At 45.7% G+C, this 14,651-nt stretch overlaps 1 protein-coding gene across 1 annotated transcript in view; it reads right to left on the bottom strand.

Annotated features, from left to right (window-relative positions):
* The window catches only part of WDR41 (WD repeat domain 41), a 579,210-nt gene that overhangs the window by 389,129 nt on the left and 175,430 nt on the right, over positions 1-14,651 (bottom strand). The window contains exon 5 of the mRNA XM_069627429.1: positions 3,980-4,042. Coding sequence (XP_069483530.1) covers positions 3,980-4,042 — 63 coding nt within the window. The remainder of the gene's footprint in view (positions 1-3,979; positions 4,043-14,651) is intronic.

Raw genomic sequence — 14,651 nt, 5'->3', positions numbered from 1 at the left:
TCCGACATCTGTGGCATTGGCTATTGTGAGTTGTTTGAGGCATTTGGCTCTTTGGCGCTTATGGATCATTTACAATACACTGAAGCATTATTGTGTAATGTGAAAGACTTGTGTGTAATTATTTATGTGACATATGCGATTTTAATTTGGACTTTTTAGTCTTCCTTTGCATGGTTAAGACTTTCAGTTGGTGAAGGTTGAAATGTTTAACCAGATACAATAAATAAAACTAATTAAAAAAATAAGTTATTGCAATGTCTGCAATTCAAGGAGAAATCTGCATCCTGCGTCTTTGAACAGGCAAAGGCTCAGGCGATGTTTAATGTGGCAAACACTGATCATTGGGTGCCACCAAATGTCTGAAAAGATGAACGATCAGGATATGATATGATATGGCATTTATAACGCGCCTATACACAAGTGTTTCAAGGCGCGACGAGGCAAGGGAGGGGGAACAGAGGGACGACAGACAACAATCCTACTAGGCCAGGTGACATTCAGATCGCGCAGGTGCATGGGAAGGGGGAAGGAGAAAGTGCGGGGGGAAGGGACAGTGCAGTACATGGAATAATAGAATAAATAACAATAAGTATAGCCAGCAAGTGGTAAGTGCAGGGGTGAAGGGTAAGTGCAGGCATCGGAAGTCAAGTGCTGGTAGTGGGCCTGTAGGCATACAGAAACAGTCCCCAGTGCAAGGGTTGCCAAGAAGGCAGTGCAGGTGTGCGACTGGCGGGGGAGGGGACCTGGGCCTGAGATCAGAGGGTGGCCAGGTAACCAGTGCAGTTTCAACCAGGGAATCGGCAGGGAAGAGGAGGAGAGAACGCAGAAGCAAAGAGAAAGGTTTTGAGGTGCTTCCGGAACCTGTAGATGGTTCTCCTCAAGTTTCAAGGGGGCAGGGAGGCTGTTCCAGAGAGAGGCCCCAGCCGAAGAGAGAGATCTACCACCAACTCGTTGCTTGGAGAAGTGACTGACCCTGAGGGAGTTGGAGGTGGAAGAGCGAAGACGGCGAGAAGGAAGACATTAAGAAGAGAGTTGAAGGTATTTAGGCCCCAGGCCCCAGAAGGCCTTGTGGACAATGCGGAGGGTTTTGAACTTAATCCTCGTAGCCACTGGGAGCCAGTGTAGAGATTTCAGTCCTGGAGAGATACGATCCCTGGGCTTGAGGCCAAGGACAAGTCTCGCAGCCCTGTTCTGGATGAGTTGCAGAGGGCGGAGAGTAGAAGCAGGCAGATTTAGAAAGAGGCTGTAGCAATAGTCCAGCCTAGAGAGAACCAAAGCTCTGGAGACAGTGAGTTTCTAGGCGAAGGAGAGGAAAGGAAGAATAACTCTGATGAGGTGCAGCTGGTAGTTTGACTTCTTGGAGATGTCAGAGATGTGAGGAGAGAAGGAGAGTGTGGAGTCGAAGATGACCCCGAGGTTTTTAGCCTCACAGGTGGGAGCAGGAGGAGGGCTAAGAGAGGCCGGCAGAGAGTGACAGGAAAGGAGGGTGTGGGTGTGCCGATCAGGAGAATCTCGTTCCTACTGGCCTTAAGGCAGAGATTATTGGTGGCACACCACATCCTGGATGGCGGACAGACAGTCGGAGATGAGAGAGGGAGAAGAGGAGGCCGAGGGCAGCCTGAAAATGAGCGGAGTGTCATCCGCATAGCACTGGAAGTTTGGGCAGAGCGTGGCAATGTGGTGGGCAAGAAGTGGCAGGTATTGGTAGAAAAGCCAGGGACAGAGGTTAGACCCCTGGGGAACACCACAGGTAGAGATAAAGATAGAGGAGAGGAAGGAACCAAGTTGAACCTGGGAGGGTCGATAAGAGAGAAAAGAAGTCAGCCACGCCAGGGCCAGACCTGTGATCCCCAGGTTATCACGGAGACGGTTGAGCAGGGTGGCATGGTTGACCATGTCGAAGGCGAAGAGAGATCAAGTAGCGTGAGGACACAGGGGGTGTTACAATCAAGGTTGGAGAGCAGGTCTTCACGGATGTTCAGGAGAGCAGTCTCTGTGATTCTGGCAGCTCTGAAGCCAGACTGATGATCATGGATACAACCAACAGATTCAGTGTGAAGATTGAGCTGGGAGATGGCCAGCTTTTCCAAGAGTTTGCCCAGTGGAGTTCAAAATCCTCTTTCAAAATGTCTATAGGATAGGGGAAACTGCACCTAATCTTGTCAATCATTGGAACGAGAGCCCAAGCACCAAGAAGCAACCTAAAATCAAAGAGGATCTTGTGGAAACTCTGCAGCAGCAATCTGCTCAAGATTACACTGTTTAAGCACTGCTAGGATTAAGGAAGCCAGGTTTCTCAGAACAAGGGAAACTACGATAGGTGCCACCTCATCTTAACCTGGTCGATCTAGCTTGGTACAAGCCTTCAAGACTCCTCCCCTCCATGGAGATACTTCACTGCTTACCCTGCACACCTAACACGGAAGATGGACACAGACTGATGGCAACAGATACAGCCAGAGGGGTCTAGCATCACAACAGATTATTTATAAATCAGGAATATTCATCTATGGCACCTTGGACAATTGAGGAACGCGTGCCTTCCCAAACCTGCACCACTGAACCATCTGCACAGTCTGGCTAATGGAGAGGAGTCATCAGCTACTCGAAATGTGTACCATTACCCAGCATTTTATCAGCTGCCTCTGGCCCAGCATCACTTGTGGTAACTTTGAAGTCACCCTTCCTGCCTGAAAGTCTTTTCTTCAATGGAATTGCTACTGCCAAAAACTTGAGACTGTATCTGTCAAAAGCCTATTTGGGCCGCAACCGGTTTTATTTTCCTCTCGGTTCTGTGAAAGATGTAAATGATGGATGCAAAGGATGCTTTCAGATGACATTTATAATGGATTCCTACAGATTATGCCCGCTTCCAAGTAGAAACTTTAGAGATGAATCCATTGCTTTTATGTCTGTGTGAATACGTCATGAAGGCCTAAAACAAGGTGATTATGCAAGTGCAAAACAAAGTTCTTATTTCCTCCCCCATCTCGCTCTCCTTCTGAAAAGATTTTGGCATGGAGCTGTAGCGTACGTGTAAAGACAGGCAAGAGCTTTTTACACCTCGTTTTCACACGTATTACTTCACTGCAGCTTTTAAAATGAGCGCTGTAGAAAGTTATTGCTCACTTTTTTAAAAACAATAAGGGGACATCTCACAGGCGTGAGATGTGCATTTTTATTTTGTCTACAGACCAAATCAAATAATTAGATCTTTGCTGAATGTATAAAGCCAGAATTCAAGATGTGGAGTCTGTTAACCTGATGAGGTTAAGAAATCTACAGTTTTTCTTCACGATGTGTGTGAGGTAGTGCTAACACGCATTTTAGAATTAGTCACTTTGGAAATTGTAGCAATTATTATTAAGTTCAGATTTTTGGTATTTTTTTCAATGGCGGTGTAAATAACGTACTAATGGAAGAAATGAGGAGAGGAAAAAAGATCTCGAGTTTCAAAGCAAAATAATTTGTTTCGATTATATGCCTTACTTAATGGAGAGAAGGGCTATTATCTATAGGTTCTGAAATTACTCTTACCCTGCTTCATTGCCCATACATATAATTTAGAATGTAGTTATCTTTGTACAAGTTATGTTTTATGAATAGTTTGTGTTTTATGGCTTCGGATGAATAAAGGGTTTAATACAAGACAATGTTTAGAATGGGAAATGCTATTGCTATACATCTCTAGAACTGTTTTAACCATGACTACATACATGAGGGGGTACAATACCCTTTTCAAAATATTTTCTGATGTCCAACTGGGCCTATTCTACACAAGGCGTACTTCTCACTGTAGACCATATTGTACTTCAACGATAAACCCAATATTTGGGATACCAATTTTTAGGGTTATACGATGCATCATCACTTAGCATTTCTCTGTTATTATATAGTCGCAATGCAAACTTGTTTTTTTTTACAAGAACATGTTTTGTATATAAAATATAACAAATAGGAAATAAGCCAGTGAACTTACCTTCACAGTAGCATAGAAATCTGATATTTTGTGCACCTGAGCGCCGCTGTCACAATTCCACGCCTGTTCCACATGCATTAAGGAAATTTAAAATTATGCATTTTTCTCTTAAATATGAATGGATATATCAAACGTTTCACCTTGAGAGTCACAACAGAAACCCCTTTACACCCATTATCCCCAATAACATTCTATGGTTACACAGCGTATTGTAAAATATATGAAATAAATGTCCTGGTGTATTCGCTAGGGGGTCAAAATCTTTTTTTCTAATGTGGATACTAAACCTATACATTCTGTGCTCTCATCAAAACATTATTGAAGCAGCAGTACTGGCTTATTTATTAATTTTAAAGTATGTAGTGGGTGTTTGTAGGGTATCAGGTAATATTATCCTGAAGGCAAGCGTCCCCAAACAGCACGATCCTCCCCGCAATGAGAGACAATGATGGACTCTCCCAGTATGGGAATAAGGCCAAGACAATTGCGGGTGAGCGTAAATGGGAGCTTATCAATCAGAATAGGGCATGCAAAGAACTCTGCAAACTCTGAGAGCGCTCTGTCTGACAATAGCAAAGACAGGCGTATATATTTACAAAAAACGTCATCAGGACCTACATACTATAGGGGGCACAAGTTCAATGGGATTGGGTGGCGACGACTAGCTATAGGTGCTGCTGCGATGCGGTTGGCCTTGGCTGGAGGACGTCACTGGTCAGCCTCGTGGGTTGGGCTGGGCCTGGCAGGTCAGCTGGGTTCATCCGGGCGGTGTTGTTGTGCCACTGTGGCCAGTGTCAGAGATGAATGTCTTTTCCTGACTTCTTTGCCCTAGGCCATGCACACCGCAGTCATTCAGTCATTGCAATATTATCTTCTTTAGTAAATCTTCCAATAGGTTATTCTACAGGTTAATGCAACACAGGAGGAATGCACCTTGAGAGGGGTTTGATGGCGATTCATCAGTGAATGGTTACCAGTGTCCTGTTGACCGGGTACCATAGGTCGTGGGGCTAGGTCTCAGGGCATGGGACAGGCGGTACATGTCTTCCTGTCTTGTTAGAAGTTGTTATGAATGTGTTGCTGTAATGTTGCCATAATATTGGGTGTCCTAATTTTACAGGGGCCATTAACCCAAGGTGATCCAGTGGGTTGTGGGGCTTAAGGGAGGGCGCCTCTGGATTTGTGTATTCAGGCAGAGGTTTACTGCTGGGCTATAAATAATGCAGGTGGCGGGCCGTGGCCTTGGGTGCTGCAGAGGGGACTACAAATCTTTGAAGCGGCTCCAGCCTAGTTGGGGGAGGTGGAGCAGCGCAGCGCGGGCCTCTGCTCTCTCGTCTGGCAGGCTTCACTGGGAGGGAGGGGGAATGGCCTTGCATATACTCACAAAGGTATCTTCCTCGTGTGTTGCTGATTTGAGGTGAAAGCATCATAAACATTCAAATAATATACAATACTATTCGAGTCATTCCAAAGCTCATATCTTAACATTGCTAATGCCTCTCGAATATAGCCAGTCCGAGCACATTATTTGTACACTATGTTTTAACAACTACAACATTTTGTTATATGCATATACATTTTTAGTAAGTGAGGTAGTAGTGAGGTTGGTGGAGCGCATAGAAACGACTCGCCACTGTACGCGACGGTAGTGGCACATAAGGGGCTTGGGCATACACACATGAAGGGTGCATTTTCGTGCACCCTTTACATTATCCCTTAATATGGTTGCATTTGTCTTTCTTTGCACTCTAGCAGCATTAGTTCGGTTATGGCGCGGGACCGTGGGGTGTAAGCTTTTCAATGACACGCACAACAAATAACCCCCCGGGACGCTTTTACTATTTGCACATAACTGCAGTGGTGTGGGTGCTTCATTGCTAATGCCATGTGAACATGCGTTCTGCCATATCTATACATTTTACAGGCTTTCTAATCAAAGAGGTTTGTGGAGAAAATGCGCCCATCGCAGGTAGTTTTGGCATTAGTATTTGGGAACTTTTGCTTTTATCCGAGGGCCATTTTACAGTTCTCTTTCCACCCAGGCTCTGCTGGTCGTGTCATGCTGGGAGCAGCAATACACTGCGGAAAGTGAAATGTAACAGTGTTGGTATCTTACACTAGCTCATGTCCGTCTTGTTCGTGGGAACGGGCTCACAGCGGATCTGCCAGGGAGCTGCGGCCACAGGGATAATTGAAACTCTCCAAAGGTGGGGGCCGCGCTGCAGTGCGCCGAGCACACACCAACTTTATTAGACAAAATGGTTTCTGAGGCCTAGCTAAATTCAATACGTTTGGGCAATGTCTTCAGCAGATGAGCCATCCACCACCTGGGCCCTGGTGGTAAGGAGGGGACCCCTGATGAGCCATTGCCATCACCGGTGGAGGGGATATAGGCGAGGGGGGTCTTTTGGACCAATCCTCCCCTACATTTCCCCCCTTTCGTTACTTAAGTAACGAATTCTTTAAATCCTCCAATCTCCTGCACTCTTCCTCGTCAATTATTGCGTCATCCCATGCAGGTGTGCCTTTTATGGGCATCCATGCTCTGCACACCCCCCTCAAGCTCTCAACTCTCCTAGCATATTCATCTGGGGTACAAGTCAGGTATATACATCCGCTCTCTCCTTCCAAGTCTACCCATACCTCCTCGTACCATTCTAGTATACGAGGCTCTCTAATGGTAGTATGCCACAATTTGTCTACTATATCCTTGTCGTGATACCTAGGGACTAGCTGATATCTTGGTGTGTCATCTTTTCCTGTTTGTACCTGCACTTCCTGCATAGCTTGTATTGTACCACGGGTGTTGCCCATTGTCACCATCATCATTGCACCATTCGGTACTGCGTTAGCACAACATCGAAGACCCACCTGGCACAGGCAAAAAATACAGAGGAGGAACACCACAGCCGGCATCAAAAATTTCACAGTCATTCCTAGCCATGATGGAACCCAGGAGAAGATATTGTCGAACCACGTGCTTTCTTCCGCTCCACCTTCCATTCTCATTCTTTCTCCTAGGTTATGTACTGCTTCGATCACATGGGACAGGGAGCCGTTGTTTGCGTCTTCGGAAGGTACGAAAGTGCAGCAGGCACTTCCGATTTTTCGGCAAACACCTCCATCCATCGCTGTCAACAGGTCCAAGACATACCTGTTTTGCATGGTCATCAGCCGTAATGCCCTTAGTTCCACTTTTATTACGTTGAACCCTTCTTCAGTGTCATTTGCCAGCTGGATCAGCTCCCAACGGGTTATTTGGAGCCATTTTGCATTTGCTCGCGCCTGGATACTTGGGATGAGTGAGGCGAAGAATGTTTCTGCAGAGCTGAATAGTCGATACCTGTCTGGGATCTGTGCCAGCAATTCTGACGATGCCTTTGATATGTAGTTCGATGATCGTCTGTTTCGGGACAGCACCTCTTCCTTGTTCCCGGAAGACAGGACATATACTTGTGACTCTGCAGTTGGCTGGGCCGCACTCTGTTGGGTGTTTTCTTGCGTCCTTTTGCTCCCATCAATGTGGCTTTCCGGGATTACCATTAGTGCTGAGTGCAGAGTGGCCATCGAGCAGCTGCCACTCCATGATTGTGGGAGGTGCAGGTATGCCTGGTTGCCACATACCCAATACGTGCCCATCAGGGCCGCTGTCCCTTTTCTTAAATCTGGGATGGTGAGGGTGTTGTTACAGTTCTTGTTTGTCCCCATGGAGGCTTTCCCCTCTCCTTTAAAACACAGCTCATAGTCTATTTCCTTCTGCAGCTTGAAGGGTTTTCAATGGCTGTTACCCAAGTTAGTTTTGAAATGTGTTCCTTCCATACTGGTGTGCACGTTTCTTCTATCCACTGCAATTTCTCTGGTGCCACACCCCTCAGCGCTTCAGCCTTACACATTACTTCTTCGTCCTTCCACTTGTTGTCTGAAAAAAGTGTCCCTTGTCTTATAAAAAATGGTTCTTCCAGACATACCACTCCTACTGTCTTTGGATAGCAAGTTTTCTCGTTCTGCAGCATTCTAAAAGTAACTTCATGTGCCTGGAAGGTGTTCTTAATTCTGCACAACGTGAGATGAAGGAGACATTGGGCATCCACAATAGGCAACTCTTTGGGTAACAATACTTTGGGCGTGCCTGAAGCATGGGGAATGAGGGAGCAGACATAACAGCTCTCATTTGTTGTTTGTTTAGCTGTTGCACTCATATCCGCATACCATTTATTTGTCTGTTGGGGGTGTCCGGGGTCTTCCATTTTATCTAGTCCTAACCCATAATACTCATCATACTTCCTCCTCCCCGCCTCCCTTTTTCGTCTGTTATTTTTGTTCCTAATGTACTTCCCGGCTTCATGGGCGATGGACGAAGTGGGCCCCCCTTTCTCCTTCACGCCCCCCTTTGCCCAATCATATAATATTTCATGTGTTGCTGTCATTCTTTCATTTTCTTCCTTTATGTTATCTGACAGTGTGTTTTTGGCTATGGGGGCAGGCTGGCTGGTGGGGGTGTTATACAACCAGGATATGGCGGAGGGGTTTCGATCATTTAAACTGTGGGCATTGTAATTAGATAGTTTTGGCGGAGATACTGTGTTGTTTTGCACTTCTCCCTGCAGCCCTTCATTTTTCGAGATGACAGCATTGGATGGTGTGGTATAATATCCCCATACAAGTTTAGTTCCGTCCCATACCAAAAAAATCACCTTCTCTAGTATTTACACTTGCAGTTGCATTAATCACATTAGTGCTGTTAATCCCTCCCCCCTCGTTCATCTCGATAGAGATGAACGCTATGAACCAATACGTAACCAGGCCAAACATGATTGTAAAAAACAATGTAATGCACACAGATAATCAACACTCATACGAATATCTGCATCTCTCAGCTAACAACTCTCTATATCTAATAAATCTATCCGTTGCAGGCTGGCCGTTAGATGCCATGGTAGCTCCTGTTTGAGATATAAAAGTGCATTAAGTGCATGAATGTAAACATTTTGTTGGCACTACCAGTGCCAGTATATATTGAAAGGGAATGGAAGTGGGTAGGGCAGTAGGGTTGGAGATGCACAGACAAGGGAGTAGACACTACATACTTTCAGCACATCATTATTTACATATAAGATCACAAAAATATTTTTTTTTTTTTTTTTTAATACCCTTAAATGTAATTAAACTTGTCAACACTTTCTCAATCAGGTGCATTTCCGTCACACACAAGTTCATATTCACTCATTATTTTCATTTGCATTGTTTGCTGTTGTCTGTGCCCCCTCATCCACCTCTTCCTGCACATTATTATATGCCCTTCGTACATCTGTCAGATGTATCCAATATTTCAGGCCCTTCACTTTTACAGCCGTAGGCGTGCAAAAAACGACTTCGTATGGGCCATGGAACCGTGGTGCATTCCACCGGCGCACAAAACTCCGGACATAAATTAATTCACCCGGCATCAGCTGTACCTGTGTTTCAGGCTCCGTAACGGACCCTGTTGTGTTCCCCTTTTCTCTCGTGAAAGGTGGAGAAAGCTGCTTTGATATTGCGCGCGCTGCCCTTGTTAATTTTTTCAAGTAGTCTGTGAACTCATCTCCCAATATCGCAGCGCTTCTGTGTGCATCTGAGTGTTCGCGCAGTGGGGAGTGTGCTGTGTGCATTCGTCTCCCAGTCACGATTTCGTGCGGGGACAAATGGTGGTCCTTGCTTGGCTGATTTCTCAGCTCAAACAGCGCAAGGGGTAAACAGTAAATCCAGTTCTTTTTTAATGAGAAGCATAGTTTCGATAATCTTCCTTTTAACAGGCCGTTCATTTTTTTTACCACGCCATTACTTTGAGGATGATAAATCGAGCACAGTTTATGCTTTATTCCCAACAGTGTTGTTACTTCCTTGAAGAGTTTGTTCACAAAATGAGTGCCGTTGTCTGAGCGAATCACGTCACAAATTCCCCAGCGCGGAAATACTTCTCTCACTAGGAATTTTGCAGCGCTTTTAGCATCAGGTCGTGCACATGGGCCTGCTTCCACCCATCTCGAAAATGGGCACACAACCAAAATCATGTCACGTGCCCCATTACACCTCTCTCCCATGTCCGCGTAGTCAATATGTAGCTCTCTGAATGGCCCAATCGGTTTTGGAATTGTTCCCCTTAGTGTACGTAATGTCATTCCTGAACTGTATATCTGGCATGTTGTGCACTCCAATGTCAATCTAGACAAGTGCTCCTGAAGACAGGGCACGAACCACTCTTCCTGTATCTCTGCTGCAATGTGTTGTTTCGTGTTGTGTGCTGGGAAGTGTAGTTGTTGAAACGCTATTTCTAATAATTTTACTGGCATTACCACTTTTCCTGAGTTATTTTGTCGCCACAGTAAGTCTGTTGCCGATTGGCTGCACCCTCATTTTACCCACATCGCCTTTTCATCTGCACTTGCTCCTTCCTGCAACTCTAGTATTTGTGATATAGGCATCGTATTGTACCCTTCTGGAAGCTCCTCGTTTGTCTTCTGCTGTAGCATGTACTCACCTGCTGCACATTTCTCAAAGTATGAGGCTTCTTTGGCAGCCGCGTCCGCTGCCGCGTTTCCCAAAGACACAACGTCTGTGTTGGACGTATGTGCTTGGCACTTCACTATTGCTACCATGGTGGGATCTCATAGGGCTTCAATTAACTCCTTCAGTAATTCTGCATGTTGCACTGGAGTCCCATCTGCTCGTCGAAACCCCCTCCGCCCCATCTGGCCAGACCTCCATGTACTGTTGTCATATAAGCTGAATCCGTGTAAATTGTCACCGCACACCCTTTAGCTGCGTGCAATGCTTCTATTAGGGCAATGAGTTTTGCTGCTTGTGCTGAGAAATGTGATGGAAGGCGGTACTGCACTAGTGTCTCATACTCACTGTCTTCTAATCTCACCACTGCCATACCCACATGTTTTTCTCCTGTGTCCACGTCAATTGATGCTGATCCGTCAACAAAGTACACTTCCCCCTCAGTCAGGGCATTCTCGCACACCACTGTGTCCTCCCCTCTTTCTCCTGTGTAAGTTGCACAATCGTATTCCTGCATGTCCTCTAGTGTGCATGCTTCTGTAATGAATGTTGCCGGATTCACTGTCCGGCATCGCACCACATGGATATTGGCGCTGGACAATATTATTTCATAGGCGGTTGCCCGCTGTGTGGTCAGTGTACTCTTTGACCTTTCCAGTATTGCAAATAATGAATGCTCCACAAACAATGTCACAGGGCATCCCATTACTATTTGTGGCACTTTTCTCAATTGCGAACGCGGCTGCTGCGAGCGATTGCTCGCACGCGAAATGTCCTTGCATCACAGCATCCAAAGTGCCACTATAGTAAGCCAAAGGTTTGTGTCCTAGGGACGTCTTTTGTGTCAGTACAGCTGTCATGAGTGTCCCCTTGCAGTGTGAGAACAGGTAAAATTTGCGCACATAATCAGGATTTGCGAGCACTGGAGCGCTTGAAATCAACTCTTTTAATGATTTGAAGGAGGCGCTCATTTCTTCTGACCATTCTATTTTCTTGTTCTCCTGTTGGGCCTCCTTGAACGCTTGCAGTAAGGGTCTGGTGTATACTGCATAATCTAATATCCATGCTCGGCAATAGTTGCACATTCCCAAGAATTTCTGCATCTCCTTCACTGTTGTGGGTTCTCTTACTGATCTTATTGCTTCTACCCTGTCAGGGAGTATTCTTTTTCCATCTTTTGATATTAGCTGTCCCAAGTATAGTACTTCTGTCAGACAATATTGTAACTTTTCCTTGTCTACTTTGTACCCCTTATTGGCCAACAGGGTCAGGAGTGTTATTGAATCTTTTCGGCATGCTTCTTCATCCTGTGCACAGACGAGTAAATCGTCTACGTACTGAATAATTGTGCTCTCAACTGATAAGTTTCCTAAGTCTTCATGTAGTATGCGGTTGAATATGCTCGGGCTCTCACAGTATCCCTGTGGTAATCTGCAATGTTCATATCTCTTCCCCCCTAGTGTAAATGCTGTCAGGTATCTGCTCTCTTCAGCCAGGGGGATGGAGAAAAATGCGTTTTAAATCGACCACTGTGAAATGTGATGCCGTTTTTGGGATGCTGCATAATATTGATGCAGGGTTCGGGACCAAAGGGAACTCTTTCTGTATTACATCATTTAGGGGGCGTAAATCCTGGATCATCCTCCAAGACCCTCCCTTTGCTTTTTTAATTGGGTAAATGCATGTGTTACATGAGGAGTTTGAAGGCACTATTATCCCTTGTGCCAGTAGTGCATTTATTGTCTCTTTTATCCCTTCTTCAGCTTCACGGGAAAATGGATACTGTTTCACTCGGGGTAGAATCGCTCCTTGTTTGAGCTTTATTATCACTGGTTGTACTCCATGCAACAACCCTACGTCATAGGGGCCTGTTGTCCACAAATTATTTGGTACTATCCTCATGTCATCATCAAAGAATGACGGTGGTGCTCCCACCACTGCCATCAGCTGGACAGGAATCTCTCTAGCCTGAATCAAAATGTCACAGGGCATTGCTATTTCCATTACTATTTCACCATCCCCTTCCAAATCTGAAAAGAGATCCTCATCAGTTAAGTCTCGCAGGGCAATATTGGCATTGGTACACAGTAATGTACGCCACTCACATCCTTCTATATCCATTCCAATCACAGAGATCCTTTTTGCAGATACCTGTACAGCGTGCAAGTCTAATGATACCACTGATCCTGGTGCTATGTCAGGGTGCTCTATTGGGTGGAAGAGGAACTCTGCCGGTATTCTCCAATCCATTCTTTTTAGCTCAGGAACTATGAGGGCCAGCGTCTTTAGTCCTTCAATAAACATCCTCTCGTCCACTGGCAAACCACGTATTTCTGGTGCGGTTGTGTGAGCCTGTACTACCAGCATTACACGTAATGGGCATATTCCTGGTGTTGAACACACTATACCTCTCTCAGTGAATGATATCCTCATGTTGAGTTTGCCAAGAAGATCCCTCCCTAGTAAGTTTATTGGCGAACGTTCATAATACAGTAAGGGTGTGTAGTGATACACGAAATTGCAACCTTGCCAATCAGGGCTTTAGATGACAGCATTAGCCGCTGAAAGCCAATAGTGTATTCAAAGTATGTGCTAAAAATGCTGACAGTAGTCTGTTGTAGCACTTCCATTATGCAGTAGTGAGCTACAAGGGATATGCAGGCCTAGTATGAAATAGGTCACATTAAGCATTGTTGATAGACAGGTAGGGAGGGCCCCCAGCTATGTAGCTAATAGGTTTTTGGAGTGTTTGGAACATCATGGCACCTATATAGCGCTTAGATAGCCAGTCTTAAGCGCTATAAACACTAAGCTATGAGTGCATGCCTTTTAGAGCTTGCAGATGGGGTTAATACATCCCTGCTTCCCTTAGAATATTCAGCCTCACTAACGGTAGCCCTGGCTCCAAGCTAATCTTCCTTTTCTCTGGGAAGGTACTGATAAGACATTCCTCAGCCAGCGCAGATGGGAACCAAGGGAGGGGGTAGGAGCGAGCAGGGAGCATCTCAGAGAGAGCTGGGTTTTTTCCATGAACCAGCCTCACGGGGAAAGTTCTGGAACTATGCGTCATGGTGACTGACAGCAAGAGATTATAAAATATCCATGCACACATGGGATCAGGGGGAGATCGCCTGTGGACTTGATTCGTGTACAGTCAGGTGCCCGGAATTGGCTCTCACGGTGTCCTCCAGCCTTGTTTTTCTATGAGAAACCCAGGTCTCCCAGGGCTGAGATTAAGGGACGTAAGACTGTGTTTCTCTATGTTTCTCTATATTTCTCTATGTTTCTCTATGTTTATCTAAGTTCCATGTTTCACTATATTTTGCATTGCTCTTTGTTTTATGCTTTGTAATATTCTCTAACTTGAATCCCAAATGTATATGAAATTCACTGCTTAGAATAAATATGCTAACACTTTGAGGGTGTCATTTGTCACTAGCATGAGATCACTGCTCAGCACAATAGAACCTGTATTTTGGGCTGAATTGGGTATTTTTGCTCTCAAAGGGCTGGCCCCGAGGAAGATTTTGCCCAATATCAAGACAGGGTGTTTTTACAGTTTTACCCCCTACTGTCACATCCAATGCTTCTGTATAAGGAACTTCAATTACAGCCCCAGAGAACCCCTGCGTCTCTAACTTCCGGTTAGATAACGGGAACCGGCCCTCCCTAATACATGATTTCTCCGCTCCCGAATCCACCATGAATATGAACTGCTTGTCTCCTATCTGCGCTCCTACCAATGGTTCCTCTGCTGCATCGTAGGTGGTAGATAGAACTGGACACGCAAGCGTTCTCTGTGGGCTGTCCTATGCGGGGTGTCTCATCGCCCCCCCCTTGGTTGAATACACTCCCTGAAACCACTGACACGCCACTATAGGGGGCTGGTGCTGGGGCCCCGTTTGCTGTTGTCGCAAAAGGGTTGCCTGGCGTGTAGTGTATAGTGTCATTGTTTTGTGGGTGATTCTGTGTTCTGTATTGGTGCCCCTGCTGTTGCTCATTGTACCCCTGCCCTGGGTTCCTTTGTTGCTGTCCCATTGGGAGACCATATGGGCTCCCCGGATGGGGATGGCCATAGTGTTCTACCTCTGGAAACCCACTGTTTGGTCTGCTTCTGCACTCCCTAGAG

Source organism: Ambystoma mexicanum, chromosome 6p (assembly GCF_040938575.1).
Source record: "Ambystoma mexicanum isolate Mex_15411 chromosome 6p, UKY_AmexF1_1, whole genome shotgun sequence".
Taxonomy (NCBI): domain Eukaryota; kingdom Metazoa; phylum Chordata; class Amphibia; order Caudata; family Ambystomatidae; genus Ambystoma; species Ambystoma mexicanum.
The sequence above is the reverse complement of the archived record's forward strand: the minus strand, read 5'-3'. Positions and strand labels throughout refer to the sequence as shown.